Genomic DNA, 16743 nt, shown 5'->3' with positions numbered 1-16743 from the left:
CATTTTTGCCGTTACTCCCCAAGCCTGCACAAAATTCATTTGTGCAGGCTTGGGGAGTAACAAGTCATTTTATTTTCTTGCGCAGCTTAGAGGGAACACTGATAATAAGTAAATAAAAAGCAAAAGATCAGCAGACTATTGAAAGATTGAGCAATCAATATCATTATAATGACTCCAAATTTGACTGTTTTTTCTCTTCCGCATTTAACACAATTACTACCCAAAAACTTTAGATTCCTTTCCGCGTTTGTAAACAAGTGTGAGGTATAGAAGCTGCGCGTGCATTGTTGAAGTTGAATGGCAGAATTCATGTCAGTTTATAGCAGCCGATTAAAAAAAAAAGATTGTAGTTCATCGATAGGAACGCCTCAAAATAGCACACGTAATGTGCTAGCAGCAAGATAGTCATTTTATTTTGCTCATCAAAGTCAACATGAGAAACTTCTTTTGACGGGCGCTGGATTTCTTTCTTTGAAGATGCTGGAGAGTGCTTGAAAAGTGCTTGAATTTGGCCATGAAAAAGTTGTATGACCCTGATGTTCGTTGAGGTTTCTTTTCTAAATCCACAGGGGAGGAGCTCTCTTGACGTCCACAAGTGGACCCGGTTTCCATCTAATGCTTCCATTCATCACCTCGTACAAGTCCGTCCAGGTATTTCGACTAAATGTGCATTTTGGGATTTTAGGCACAATCATACATTCTCAGTGTTCTGGTTTGCCTGCCACCCTGCGTCCTAGACGCATGATTTTTGCTGGGGACGCATCGTCTCAAATCAACGTGCGTCCCCGGGACGCAACTTTGTTCACACCAAATTGTCATTATTACCCGATTACGTTTTTTTTTTTTTAACAAAGATTTACCGCACTCCAAACTTTTGGTCGGGCAGATCCGCCATTGTTGTTTTGGTCTCGCGGTTCGAGTTTTCGTCCGCACGCCGATCTCGGCAAACGAGATCTCGTTGCTTCGAGATGACGTCATTGTTGTGGTGCTTGTCGTTGAGGGAAGGTGAAGGCTAAGTAAAATCAACACAAAATTAGTAATTTCTTCAGTGTCATTAATAAGTCAAAACATAATGCAGAAAGTGATGACAACGGCAATAATTCCGGCACGAAAAAAACGGAGAAATTCTTCAGAAGATCGCAAAGGCAAGGAAAACACGTGCGTTGAGCCGAACGACTCGACGAACGAAAATAAACAAAATAACACTCTTAAGCAAGATAAGGATTTTTCTGCCAAAATGGACTTACCGTATTTTCCGCACTATAAGGCGCACCTAAAAGCCTTTATTTTTTTCAAAAACTGACCATGCGCCTTATAATACAGTGCGCCTTATATACGGCTCCATATTAAATCGTAAGGTCTCGCAACAAAGGCAAGCAGCCGCCGACTAGATTTTTTCTCGTAGGCGATGTGGTCCGCGGTGTATGTGATCGATTCAAATGTGTCAATCATCATTTGAATCGGTCACTATTGGCTTAAGTTATTCGGAGGTAAAGGGGGCGGATCCTTTTTATCATTTACAGGCTTGCATAGGCTAAAGGGGCAAAACAAAGCCTGCAATTGGCCGAAAAAGAGGAATGTGAATTGCAAGTTTGGTTGTCTACGGCATAGTAAAACATGTTTTACCATTCTGTATTTGTAAATATTTTACTCTCCTGGATTTACTAAACTAACGGATATAAGAGGACCATGGTTGCACATTATTATTGAAGACAACGACTTCGGTGAGCTACTCCGGCTATATATTTTCCCAGTATCTTGTTTCAGAGTGATCTCGATGTTTGTGTGATGGTCTTTTTTTAAATTCAACTCAATTCCAAGTGTTTATTGTCATATGCACAGTAAAGTTGCGAGCGAAAAAGAAAATAGAAACTAAGGAATGGTTGGCATTTCTTGAATCCCAAGACTTTAACCTTCCGAATGATATTTGGAACGATGCATTTGAGTGACATCGTACAACACCGCATCCGCACGTGTCTACGACACGTATTTGCTTCTTTGCAAGCTTTCGGTGTAATAACAGTGTTATGACTATGTTATTACCATGAATGTGTTTTTTTAGACCTCCACAAGGCATATAATTGTTGCTAACGGTTGTGGGCCCATCTCAAATGAACTTGCCAATACCGGGGGGTTGGTGGTCGGCGGAGTCGCCCCACAGAACCAAGTAAAAAAAATTACAAATACATCTCTCTGAGTTAAAAACTTTATGCTAACTCATAATGCTAACAACTCAGCGCTACCGGTTCTTTACCAACATCTGCCAGATCAATCACAACTCTTACAATTGCCGCGGGAATTGTCTAGTTTACAATATTGTTGTGAACTGAAAAATCTTGGAGATGACTGATTTGTATTACCAATAAACTTTGATGATTAAAATATATAGACTTTTATATTTGTGGCCGATTTACAATTTCAACCTGGATAAGACAAAATTTTGGGGAGCCCTAGATCTCTGTAGGGACCCATAGATTTTGGAGCATGCCAGTCCCCGGGACCCATCACTTTTCACAGCTCAAAATGAACACTGGTTATTGCATTATTTGATCCTTGTAAAACACTAAAGCCATGCTGCGGCAGACGCCAATTTCTGAACCAGATATACGACGTCATACATCAATTTCCTAAACTGCAGCCACATGTTTGTCTTGTTTTTCTTCCTTTTTTTTTTTGCTTCCTTCCATTTTTTCTTTTAGCCGAGGGAAAAATGGCTCTGATGCTGCAAAAGGATTTATTTTCCATTATGTAATAAGTAAACAGCTTTGACATGTTTTCAAAACAAATGCTAGTAAAGTTAAAACAAAACCATTTTTTTAGGGTCAAATCAGGTTTTTTTATCAGCCTTTTGTGAATCCTTAGACCAAGGGTCTCTAACGTGGTGTCCCCTGGCACAGGTAAACCCCCTTCAAACACCCAAATAGCCTGCGGACAGTTTCTGCAAATACCAAACCAGTGATGAGTCATTGCGATTTTCTATCAAATTTGCTTTCTAACCGGCATCATGTTTTCTTGTATGACTAGGAGACGCATAGAATTTACAGGAGATCGCAACCAAGTCACTAGGGCTGCAACAACTCACCGATACAATTGATTTTAAATCTGATGAAAAGCAACTCATTAGATCGTCGATTCGTCATATCATGTGATTTATGAGCCGCCGAGTACGTTAAATCAATGCAATTATGAGTGCACACCATTCTTTTGTGACGCTGGAATTTGTAGTACCGCCCTGGTCCGGCAGAGGGCGCCAAGACAGTTTTTTTTTTTTCATAAATCTTATCTTAGATTTTTGAAATCCCAAATATTGAACGTTACAACATTTACAAACAAAATTGGTTTTCCACTTTGCAGTGTTTGACTGTTTCGTCAGGAAAGAAAGTGAACTCTTTTCAAAGAAAAGAAGTCAATAAAATAAAGTCAAAAGAAAAATGATTATAAAGACATGTCTAACACTACCCAAGGGGCCAATTCTTGAGAATATATCCTTTTCATTTTGGGAATGTTTATCATAATCCAAAATTTACCCTTGAAACACTCTTTTAGTCTTTTTTTCAGGTACTTTTTAGTTTTGTTTACAAATGTTTGATTTTGACTAAGATCAGTTACTTATTCCTCCCCTTGTTTTTTTTTTTTTTTTTTGCATAATGTCCTCATTGATATATAGAGAACTATGATGACTAGGAACTTGGGTTAACATTATTTAAAGTTAAAGATACTTGTTTAATCAGTGTGATTTTGACAAAGATCAGTAACTTATTCTTCTCCCCTCTGTTACTTGTTGGATTGGATTGTCATTCAGATATAGAAACCTATACATATTTGGGTCATTATAGTGTGATGTTTTTTTTCCATCTGTGATTTCTACAAAGTTAAGTGACTCATTTCTAACCCTTCTGTAATATTTTGGAACTTTTTCTCATTAAAATATTGGAACTTATACACTTTGGGTAGTTTTAGTTAAAGCATATATATATTATATATATATATATATATATATATATATATATATATATATATATATATTTTTTTTTTTTTTTTTTATTTTTTTTTACAAATGTTTGATTAAAAAAAATCAGTTACTCTTTCCCCCTTCGTGTCTTTTTCTGCATAATGCCCTCATTAATATAATATATATATATATATATATATATATATATATATATAATATACATTTTTGGTTGATTTTAGTTAAAGCAGAAACTTGTTTAAAGTATCTGCTTTAACTAAAATCAAAGATCAGTAACTTATTCCTCTCCCCTCTGTCACTTACTGGATGGTATTTCCATCCAAATATAGAAACCTATACTTATTTTGGTTGTTTTAGTTAGAACAGACACATTTTTCCATTTGTTATTTTTTTATAAGGTTTATTTGCTCTTTTCTCTGCAATATTTTGGAACTTATTCTCATCAAAATATGGAAATCTGTAAGTGTTAGGGTGGTTTTAGTTAAAGCAGATACTCTTTTCAGGGGATTACCTCATGTGCGGTCCTTTTTCAAGGTTTTTTCATATTCCTCATGTTGAGGTTTTGAGTTTTCCCTTGCCCTCATGTAGGTTTTAGATCAGGGGATGGTGTCATTATTCAGATTCAGATCTACTTTATTGTCATTCTAGTACACGTGTATACAGAACGAAATGTCGATACATCTGACCCGCCCAGTTTCCTCGAATGTACAGATATAAATAAAAGTTGTATTGTATTTTGGCTACGTATAGTATTTTACCATAGTGCCGATAGTGCAAGAGGAGTAGCTAACCGGATGTGCAAAATGGGCAGTCAGGTTAACAAGTCAGGTAAACAGTAACATTAACACTGTAACAATAACGCTGTAAGTACAATAGTGCAGAGAGCAAATGTGCAAGGAGTGGCAAGCTATAAAGAACTGCCAGTAGTGCAAAAAGTCTCGGAGGTTGCCTCCCCTAAGGCACATCCCTGAGTGCGGACCAGTTTTTCCTGAAAGAGGACTGCAACGGGGGATTGTGGCTATAAGCGTCACCTGAACTGACCCTGTGAGAATGGATCCGGGTCCATTTGGTTTAAGGCTTCCCAGTTTGAAAAGGCGAATACAGAAGATGCAAAGTCTTGCCATTAAACGGAAACGGGAACATTTTTGGATAGTATCCTCCACGATAACATAATTCCCGCCTCTGCTTGAATATTTGGAAATTAAAAATCAATTCTTATGAAGACTTTTCCATTTTTTAGATAGATCCTAAAATGAGGAAGGCAATCTGCCAATTGGGTACAATTTTTGTTGACAGTGCAAGACTTTTCAAGTTTTTTAGATTAATCCCTGCAAGACTTTTTAAGTTTTTGGATTAATCCCTGCAAGACTTTTCAAGTTTTTTAGATTAATCCCTGCAAGACTTTTCAAGTTTTTTAGATTAATCCCTGCATAGTCTGTGGTTTGCAATAATCTGTGGTCTGTGCAACATTTTGAGACTCCTTGTGATTAAGGGCGTCACAAATAGACATGACTTGACTTGAGGTTTTGAGTTTTTCCTTGCCCTCATGTAGGTTTTAGATCAGGGGATAGTGTCATAATAATCTGTGGTTTGCAATAATCTGTGGTCTGTGCAGCCCTTTGAGACTCCTTGTGATCAAGGGCGTCACAAATAAACATGACTTGAGGTTTTTGAGTTTTTCCTTGCCCTCATATAGGTTTTAGATCAGTGCGCCTTATAGTGCAGAATATACTGTTATTTCCATCCATCCATTATCTGCACCGCTTATCCTCAGTAGGGTCGCGGGGGTGCTGAAGCACAGTCCCAGCTGTCTTCGGGCAGTGGGCAGGGGACACCCTCAACTGGTCTCAGGGCACACAGGGACAGACAATTTGCTCGTTCATTTACACCCAGGGACAATTTGGACCGGCCAATTAACCTAACATGCATTTTTTTGAAATGTGTGAGGAAACTCACGCAAGCACGGGGAGAACATGCAAATTCCACACAGGAGGTTCGATCTTATGACCTCAGTACTGTGCCGCACACGCGCTAACCACTGCGCCGCCGTGTTGCCCTACTGTAATTTCCATTGGTCCAAAAATAAATGCTCTGTTCTTGTTCCGTAGACGACACTGCAGACAGATGAGGTGAAAAACGTTCCCTGCGGCACGAGGTAGGCGTCATTTTTTGATATAGTTTCATATGTGCCTTTTCTAATGTGTTTACTCCACTTTTGTACAACACCTGGGGTCTCCGACACAGTGCCCACAGGCCCCAGAGTGCCCCGTAAGGACGTTTAAGGTGTCTGTTCTGACAATAGCTCACCAGTGCTAGACTGAGTCTATTTTTCCAGTTTTGGTTCATTAACCTGGTAATAACATTTTTAGTAACAAGTTTTATAAAGTGAATGAGCAAAAAATGTGCAGTGTTTTTTCTTAGCTAGCGCTCTGGCTATCTTTTTAGTTTTTAGCTAGCTATCTTTTGACATTTTAACCTATATAGCAAGCTATCTAGATATCCATTTACATTTTTTTGCATGCTATAGAGCTAACATTTTACATTTTTTTTCACTAGTCATCAAGCTAAATTTTGGGCTCCTTTTTGGCTGGCTATCTAGCTTTGTTTTTAGCTTTCTATCCGACTATTTAGAGGGCTTTTTACTCTTACCTAGCTATCTAGCTCTCCATTAGTTTTTTTTTTTAAACCTGTTTACCTTTTTAGTTAACCATCAAGCTACCCTTTCAGCTGTTTAGCAAGCTATCTAGCTAGCTCTTTATCTTTTTCTTTGCCTGCTATCTAGCTAACATGGCACTTTATTTTGCTAATTACCAGGCTAAATTTTGGCTCCTTTCTAGCTAGCAATCTAGCTTTGTTTTTAGCCATCTAACTTGCTATTCAGATGACTTTTTACCCTTTTAAGTCAAGTCAAGTCATTTTTATTTGTGACGCCCTAAATCACGAAGAGTCTCAAAGGGCTTCACAGATTGTTACACTATATTACACAAACTATTTTCAACCGACAAGAGGAGTAGGAACTAACTTGCTATTTAGATGACTTTTTACTATTTAGATGACTTTTTACTCTTTTAGCAAGCTATCCACCTCCCTTGTACTTGTTTACCTTTCCGGCTAACTATCAAGCTACCTTTTTAGCTATTTAGCAAGCCATCTAGCTTGGATGCTATTTTAGAAATTCATATTAAACTGGGCGCCCTTTTAAACGATTTAGTAACAACGCTTGAAAAAGGTTGGAGTCCCGTGGTAGAAAATTACATTTCTGCTAGTTGACAAGTCTTCTATTTAGCTAGCTATCTAGAATGTTTAGCTTTCTATCTGGCTATTTAGTTGGCTTTTTACTTTTTTAGCTAGCTATCTAGCTCCCTGTTTGTTTTTATCTTGTTTACTCTTCTAGCTAACTATGAAGCTACTTTTTAGCTATTTAGCAGGCTCTCTAGCTAAGTTGCTGTTTCAGAAATGTATAGGAAAGTGGGTGCGCTTTGCATTAGTTGCTAACAAAAATGTTGGAGACTCCCTGCACTACAAAATCAGAATCTTTACCGTACAGTTTCACTCAATAACGTCATTACAAAAAAAAACTTTTACAGTGGTGGAGTGATGATCTACTTTGATCGCATTGAAGTGGTGAACTTCCTGGTTCCTTCGGCAGGTAAAAGACCGAAATCAAGACGATCCTTAAGAAAGTCATTTTATTTCATGGTCTGTCATGGCCGGACGGTATGTTTTTCTCTCCCGCGACAGTCTTTGACATCGTGAAGAATTTCACGGCGGATTACGACAAAGCTTTGATCTTCAACAAGGTTCACCATGAACTCAATCAGTTCTGCAGTGTCCACTCGCTACAGGAGGTCTACATTGGCCTGTTTGGTAGGTATATGCTCCACGCTTGGGTCCACTTTCAGTATTGTATGAGTTATATGGGGAATTTCTCTGTGCTTTTTTCTCAATGGCACGCCCGGTCCCCACTTCAGACCAAATCGACGAAAACCTAAAACTAACATTGCAAGAAGATCTAACAAGCATGGCGCCTGGTCTCATCATACAGGTACAGTGAAAATGCTCATGGTTACTCTTGCATAGTCATCTTTTGTTTTTTTGAGTAGATGTTTTTATCCAGGTACTCTTTTGATGAGTACATACGGCTCGGAGATAAAATAGAACTTGTGCCATCTTGAAACTATATTGAAAGAAGCTGAGACTATACTGATGGACATTTGCTTCAGCTCAGTTTATATAGGACACAATTTGAACTCAAGTTTAAAGTCAAGGTATCAGACCAACAGACCCAGTTATGGCTGTAAATGGTTCAATAATCCTGCATACGGAAGCTCAGTAATCAATCTATGTTCATTTTTGAGACACTTGATGATAAGCAGCCACAGAAACAGCTTTAACCCAAAACAAATGTTATACCTAGAAGCTCTAGCAAAGCACCTACAGCAATTTGATTGGGTGATTGGTAAGAATGGGCCGAGCTATACACGGCACGCTCGCCGTCAATCTCTTTTGCCTAGCGACTTCTTTACTGAAGGTCAATATGTCAGAATCTCGTATTTGTCGTATTTTGTGACATTTTTTCAAAAGAACTTTGCTTGCACTTTGTTTTGAAGCCGTTATTTAGGACAAAAATGTGCCTCTACACTCTTAATGGCGGGATGGATGCTCATTTTAAGTGGCATATTTATATTGGGATGGGACACTGGCTCTGGCATAATTATTATCTCATAGATTCTATCAAATCATCAAACATCACACAACGATATGCGCTGAAGAATTAGCTTTTGTGTAGAGATAGCGGTTTTGTTGCATGTTGTCTTTTTTTTTTGTCATGACGGAGTCTTGGCTTCCCCGACGCCGCAGTCCAACTAGCAGGACACACGCTTCACCGGCACGAACGAGACGGAAACTCCGGTAAAAACAGGGGTGGGGGACTATGCGCTACTATAACAGCCGAATCATTGACACACACTGCTCACTCGATATAGAGTTTCTAGCAGTATCGTGTAGAACCTTCTATCTACCGAGAGAGCTAACTGTGGTCATTGGATTGCTGTTTACGTTCCACCGGATGCTACCGTTCCACCGGATGCTAACGTTACCATAGCGCTAAATCTCCTGCCCGCTGCTATCAATAAACAGTAGTTCGCACACCCCGACTGAGCTTTTATCGTAGCCGGCGACTTTAATCGGGCATGCTTAAGGACCGTACTTCCCAAATCCATTCAATACGTGGACTGAGCAACTAGGGAAAAAACACTGGACCGTGTGTACAGTAAGATCAAATATCTAGTTGGATCCGGCCATCTCTGTCTGTCCCTTACCCCCTCTTACACCCCCCCTCCGGAGGAAAACAAAGCCTATATAACAAGGACAGTACAAACATCTTTGTTCCTTTATCCCTTTGTTTTCCTTATCCTCACTGTAAAACGTGGAACTGGAGTGCCACGTCCAATTTCGTTGTCACAATACATCCCATGTTGTAACAATGACAATAAAGGTATATTCTATTCTATTGTTGTTCGCAGGCCCCTATTATTTGGAATGAGGCCTTTATATAACAAGTTGTGCAATGCTATAAAAGTCTGATCTGGCACATCTCCTTGTGCTGAAAAGTAACACCAGTGTGATAACACCGTTGTGTCTTTTGGCGTCCGTACAAGCTCAAAAATACTAAGAACCGCAATCATTCTGTCCAGCAGTCTACTTCATTTCATAATTTTGTGATCTCAGCCCTGGGCTTGCTCCAGATATAAGTTTTTTTTTAACCTGCCTGTTAAATTCATCAATCTCTTTATGTATTGCTATACGTTTTGTAAATTACTACCTGTCAAAATCTAAGCTAGGAGCTTATAAATGAGTTCTCAACGGGCTGCTGAATTATTCCTTACGCTTAGCCGTTCTACTCAAATCAGCAAGGGATTGTATGTCTTGACCCTTTGCACGTGATGTCACGTTCCCTTGGCAGAATGAGAGCCATGACGGACAGCAAGAGGCACTCGAGCGCGAGGCGATCGAACCGGCAGTTGAGTTGAAACAAATACCAATAAAAACGTATCCCTTTGAATGAAGACGGATAACGGCAAAGTTTATCTGCTGTCAAACACGAGGACTGCCGTTGCAGTATTCCACGATTTGCAAGGAAAATATTTTACGTTTGATGTATTTTTGAGCAATATTATGTCAAGTAGGTACGAGTTACGTCAAAGACACTCAATATAATACGTTAGTTAGTACCAACTAGCTACGTTAGTTAGCGGTTCCTACTCTGTAAACTAGCTGCTTTTATTGTGATTAATCAGGGGTTCAAATCGGTAATCTTCCAAATATATTTTAAACTGATAAAACGGGAAACAAACATTCAGTAGAAAACATTTTTCCAAAGTCAATATTTTCAACATGCTCAAAATTGATTTCTTTACAAGGTACAAAGGCCCCCGTGCTTTACTGTTCTATTTTATTCCCAAAAATGTAGATGTTGTTTTAGTGATGTTTGGAAAAGAAATGCATCAATTAGCTGCATCATTGCATAAGCCGCAGGCGTGAAGGCTTGGGGAAAAAAGTCACGGCTTATAGTGTGAATTTTACGGAACAAAAATATGAGGAAATTTGATTTCAAAGCTAAATAAACTTCATTCCAAAACGGTTCCCGTATTATCGAATATCGTACACTATCGAATTAACAGCATTTTTTTTTTCCTTGCCGTCATGCAGGTTTTTGATCAGGGGATGGTGTCATAATAGTCTGTGGTTTGCAATCATCTGTGGTCCGTGCAGCCCTTTGAGTCTCTTTGTGATTAAGGGCTATACAAATAAACATGACTTTTGACTTGAGGTTTTTGGGTTTTTCCTCGCCCTCATGTAGGTTTTAGATGAGGGGATGGTGTCATAATAGTCTGTGGTTTGCAATCGTCTGTGTACTGTGCAGCCCTTTGAGACACTTTGTGATTAAGGGTGTCACAAATAAACATGACTTGACTTCTATCTTTAGGTACGCTTTACAGTCCGTAAAATGCAATACTCAGTATTTTTGGGTTATTCGTTAAGTTTATTATGTTGGGGGGAGGGGATTGTGTGGTGAGAGCGCCCCCGCTGGGCTAATAAACAGCTGTCAGAAACTGATTGACCAGAATATAATGAAAAGCCAGAAGAGGGAAAGATAGCTACTGAAAATGTTTTACTTGTATATGTTTATTGTACTAGCGCACTACTTTGTGCGCACGTACGACCACGGTTTGAACCCCTCACGAGTTTCATGTCCGCTAAGTACCGCATTATATACGGTGTCACTGCAAGACCAGGAGGCATTTAGAGTTGGTTTTTACAACCTCTGCAAAGACCTTAACAGTCCCCACGGGACCAATCATCAGGCCGGTTCCTGGGCGGGGGCGGGTTTTAATGAAGAGCCCCCATAAACCCCATAGATAAACACACATTGCATTGCCGAGTTTGACGCTTTCCCTTGATTTTTCTTATCGAGGCCTAAAATTTCCCTGAAATAACCAGAACCAGGTGAAAAAACAACGGAGGCAAATGGGTAATGTTGTCGTCCCGTTGAGAATGTTGTTGACCTTTTACATCTGGGCGATTTGGCGTTCTGCCTTTGCTTATTATTCTTGTATTGAACCATTATTGGGCAACATTTTATTGAAGGAATTCAACATTATCTTCTGTCTTTTGTTTTGCAGGCCGTGCGTGTCACAAAGCCAAACATACCGGAGAGCATCCGCAGGAATTACGAACTCATGTAAGTTTGGATTACTCTGAACAAGAGAGGTTTCATGTGGCCTAGCGTAAATTATGCAGGCTTTGTATCCGGGAAAATCAATTTGAATGTTATGTCAGTGTCTGAAACTCGTGACAAAAAGTTAGCGGACACCGGGGCAGACAACTCTGAGAAGTTGCCTGCCCCGTTTTTCCCAACTTCAAACAAAATAAGACCACTCATCGCAAAAAAACCCATTGTTGCAAAGTATTAAGGTTTGATCATCGGAATATATAACAGAACAACACTTTAAAATTAAGTTTATTATAAATCTACTTAGAACATTCATTGCATGTTTTTCATTGCCATCAGTTGGTACCTGTATTGACTCATCTTCGTTCATGCAATGTTTGCGTTGCCTCATCTGCTACAAGCCATGTGAACTCCTCTTTCCTCGATGCTTTTTATGTACGTTTACGTTTTTGAGCGTCATCCATTATGTTAGCTTCTTTTGAATCTTTCTTCTGGGGCTGAGGTTTTGGCTTGATTCCTCACCACTCTTTCCACGATGCTTTTAATGCACGTTTACGTTTTGGAGCGTCATCAATTTTGTGAGCTTCTTTTGAATCTTTCTTCTGGAGTGAAGTTTTGGCTTGATTCCTAACCACTTCTCCATTTTTATTGTGTTCTCTTCGCGTCTACTTTGGAAAATGATATGCCAATGCACGACCTTATAACGCTCGGGAAAGTCCGTAAGCACGAAGTTATTCAATGCAGGCTTCTGATCGGCTGCCGAGGATGCAAATAGCCCAACGAACCAAAATTTCCAAACCGAACGAAGATTTCAAAATTGGAATAAAGCAAACGTTTGATTTACTTTTTTTTTTTTCTTGAAAAAGTAATCAGCCACCCGGGCGGAGTCGTTTTTTAAGTTGTACACCCGACTTAAAAGATGCACGCGTCCGGGCAGACGTTATTTCAGACACTGGTTATGTTTTCAAGGTCAGGAAAATCTTGAATTTTGCTTAAAGCGCCCGCGATTCTTGCCATGTTTCTCGGCCGTCCGACTCGACAGACCACGCATTAAACGGAGAAAAATAAAATGATAAATTTTATTTATTTATTATTATTATTCAGCCAGTATCAACCATCAACATGATATCTACCGGAAATCATTTTGTCACGCGAAGCTATCGACGTGACTCGTCGCCTTCGATCGGCGGCGGGTTTTTAGACCCAACTGCTGTGTTGGCAGTCATTAGGTGAGCAAACCCCCCAATTCCAACCCTTAATGCCGGGCGCCAAGCAGGGAGGCAATGAGTACCAATGTTGTAAGTCTTAGGTATGACTCGGCCGAGGCTTGAACCGGCGACCTCCCGGTCTCGGAGCGGGCGCCCTACCACCTAGGCTACCGAGCTGGTCGGGTTAAAAACGACGTCGAAACGGAACCTGCGATTGCGGTGCTTTGTTTGGGGCGGTTGTACGAAGCGTCTGACAGTTGCATTAGGAAAAACTGACCGATAAATTTGATTTGAGGGACCGGGCCCGAATTAAGTATGAAGTATTCATTGAGTATTTCTGCGCCGAAGTTCGCTCTTTGGCTGAAGTAGGGGCGGCGCCGAAGTCTTTTACACAAGTAAAAGTCCTTTTACTTCAGCATAATATCACTCAAATCGAAGTCAAAAGTATTCATCCAAAGAATTACCGGACAGTGTGTATGCTGTGCAGATCCTCCAGGAAGTACGAATGAAAACTTTATTCGAACATTAAATTAAAAACAGGACAAAAACAACTCAACAACAAAATAATGTTACATAACATGTTTGAAAAGTAAGAAGCAGAAGCTTATTTTCCCTACCCCTCCATCGTCCCTCTTAAATACATTTTACGGATAGCTCCTCTTTTACGTCTAAATATAACAAAATCTCACGGATATACATATTACATAGGTCGGATATCAATCATTAGAATAATAACAATAGTCAAATATTTTCTACACTCATCATCGTAGTACCCATCTATTAATGTTATAATGCTACTAATCACTAAATATCATTGTGACACCAACGATAATAACAATAGCAATACTAACAGTTATGATATAATAATAGCAACAATAACAACAAGGTTAACTATATTTGTAAACGCAGTATTTCCAATTTTCTTCATCTCTCTATTCCATAGCTGTGGCGCTCCAGGGCTCCACGCCCTTACAAATTGTCGTATTTTCCCTTAACAAATACTAAATAATCTTACACCATATTTTTTTTCAAATGTGTTTATTTATGGAGTTTAACATGTTATATTGTAGATGTGTTTCCTTATATCATATATATTGTTAATCAACATCTTTTCATATTGAGTTGCTCGACATGAATGAGGTTTATTATTTAAAAAATCCAAAATGAAGTCGCTCGGACGTTCAATGTAGAAGGAAAAAATACATGCAAATAGAATTAAGTAGAATAATACATTTTCTTATTCAAATGATTCATTTTCTGCATGAAATTATTGTTGGTAATATACTGATTAAAGGGATCACCACCAACCTTTCTTTTTTCATTTTCTCCTTTTATACTGCCTTTTTTTCTTAACTTTATACAACATCATCATTCCTCATATAATGCATCAAAGCAAGTGAGCCGTTTGAAAACCGGCTCTCTTCAATGAGTTGAGCCGAAAAAGACGCTTCTCTAAAAAGAGACGGACCTCCTTTCACTACATCAAACCGCTCGCTTCGTTTGCAACGAAAAAAACGATACTGAGATAGAAGCTACCACGGTGAACTCTTACTTGATTGATTTGCCGTTTCGTGGTAGTCGGTGTATACCGGACGGTACCCATAATTAATAAATTTGCGTTTTTCCGTACAGATTTTCTTACAATGCATCAGAAACCTACTTTTTACGGCAAAACCGTACAGCTTGACAGGTTTGGTATTCTGCCAGTAATGTTTTTTTGTATTTAAATTTGAACACGTGAATAGTTGGACATTGTTTGATCTCATCTTGTAGATTGTTCCAAAGTTTGACTCCGCACACAGACACACACATACTTTTCCTGGTGGTTCTCACCTTTGGGATTATGAATGTACTACAGCCCCTTAGGTTATAATTTCCCTCTTTCTGCATGAGTAATTTATGGATGTTTTCTGGCACTGTTTTTGTTGACCTTAAATAGCAGTTGTGAAGAGAAAAAGTTTACTAAATCATCCAATTTTAATAGTTGGAGTAAAAAAAAGTTTAAAAAAAAAAAAAAAGAAAGAAAAAACGGTGAGAGAGAAGCTGTGCTCGACTTATTGATTGACATTTTATGACAGGACTCGGCCCGAAATTGGGCTGTGTTCGAGCCCGGGCCCAAGATCATACCTCTAAATCACACTCGAATGCCAGGAGGTTGCAGTCTTAAGGAAGGATGGCTCGAAAAAGAAAAAAAAAACATATAAAACGTGGGAACAAATCCACACACAGCTTGCTGCAAAGAACCCAAAAGAGATCCAACTCTCTACAATGAGAGAGTCAGCACTTTCCAGTCATTTGACGAGTAACTCATGGAGATGACTAGCTTAACATTATTTTTTGCTAACAGTTTGCGACTTCATACTCCTAAACAGGGCACTATGAAATGTGTATTAGTTCAAGGATTATGGACATTTTTAAAGGCTATGTAAAAAACTAGTTTCCCGGCGGTAAATTGTTATGGGAAGAATTTCATGCAAAAGAAAATGTAAGCAACATATTACCATCATTTTTATCTAACACCTACTGGACTGTCTCAGAAAATTAGAATATTGTGATAAAGTTCTTTATTTTCTGTAATGCAATTAAAAAAACAAAAATGTCATACATTCTGGATTCATTACACATCAGCTGAACTATTTCAAGCCTTTTATTATTTGAATAATGCTGATTTTGGCTTACAGCTGAAAAAAACTCAAAAATCCTATCTCAAAATATTAGAATACTTCCTCAGACCAAGTAAAAAAAATAATTTTAAAACAGCAAAACTAAATCAAACATTTGAAAATGTCCATCGATGCACTCAGTACTTGGTTGGGAATCCTTTTGCACGGATTACTGCATCAATCCGGCGTGGCATGGAGGCAATCAGCCTGTGGCATTGCTGAGGTGTTATCGATGCCCAGGATGCTTCGATAGCGGCCTTCAGCTCATTTGCATTTGTAGGTCTGGTGTCTTTCATCTTCTTCTTAACTATACCCCACAAATTCTCGATGGGGTTCAGGTCAGGGGAATTAGCAGGCCAATCAAGGACAGTGATGCCATGGTCAGTGCACCAGTTACTGGTGGTTTTGGCACTGTGGGCAGGTGCCAGATCATGCTGGAAAATGAAATCCTCATCTCCATAGAGCTTTTCAGCAGATGGAAGCATGTAGTGCTCTAAAATCTCTTGGTACACAGTTGCATTTACTCTGGACTTGATGAAACACCAGCAGGTGACATGGCTCCCCAAACCATTGCTGACTGTGGGAAATTCACACTGGATTTCAAGCAACTTGGATTTTGCTCTTCTCCAGCCTTTCTCCAGACTCTGGCGCCTTGACTTCCAAATGAAATGCAAAACTTGCTTTCGTCTGAAAAGAGGACTTTGGACCACTCTGCAACTGTCCAGTGCTTCTTCTCCATAGCCCAAGTCAGACGCTTCTTCCGTTGTCTTGAGTTCAGAAGTGGCTCGACCATGGGAATACGGCTATCGTAGCCCATTTCCCGGACACGTCTGTGAACTGTGGCTTTTGATACCTGGACTCCAGCTTCAGCCCACTGTCTTTGAAGCTCCCTCAAATTCTGGAAGCGGCTCTTCTTCACAATTTTGTTAAGGCTGCGGTCATCTCTCTTGGTTGTGCAGCGTTTCCGGCCACATTTTTACCTTCCAACAGACTTTTTGTGGATATGCTTTGAAACTGCACTCTGTGAACAGCCTGCTCTTTGAGAAATTTCTTTTTGTGTCTTACCCTCCATCAGGAGGGTATCAATGATGGTCCTCTGGACAGCAGTCAGATCAGCAGTCTTCCCCATACTTGTGATTTAGTTTACTGAACCAAGCTGAGTGTTTT

The 16743-nt window shown here is 39.4% G+C and overlaps 1 protein-coding gene across 1 annotated transcript in view; it reads left to right on the top strand.

Annotated features, from left to right (window-relative positions):
• LOC148366530 (erlin-2-like) overlaps window positions 1-16743 on the top strand; it is a 36809-nt gene that overhangs the window by 2142 nt on the left and 17924 nt on the right. Inside the window, exons 3-8 of the mRNA XM_088336990.1 lie at window positions 570-651; window positions 6079-6125; window positions 7558-7619; window positions 7712-7837; window positions 7942-8015; window positions 11656-11714. Coding sequence (XP_088193116.1) covers window positions 570-651; window positions 6079-6125; window positions 7558-7619; window positions 7712-7837; window positions 7942-8015; window positions 11656-11714 — 450 coding nt within the window. The remainder of the gene's footprint in view (window positions 1-569; window positions 652-6078; window positions 6126-7557; window positions 7620-7711; window positions 7838-7941; window positions 8016-11655; window positions 11715-16743) is intronic.

Source organism: Urocampus carinirostris, chromosome 5, assembly GCF_059441175.1.
Source record: "Urocampus carinirostris isolate Australia breed hairy pipefish chromosome 5, RoL_Ucar_1.0, whole genome shotgun sequence".
NCBI lineage: Eukaryota > Metazoa > Chordata > Actinopteri > Syngnathiformes > Syngnathidae > Urocampus > Urocampus carinirostris.
Note: the sequence above shows the minus strand (reverse complement) of the source record. Positions and strands in the feature narration are given on the sequence as shown.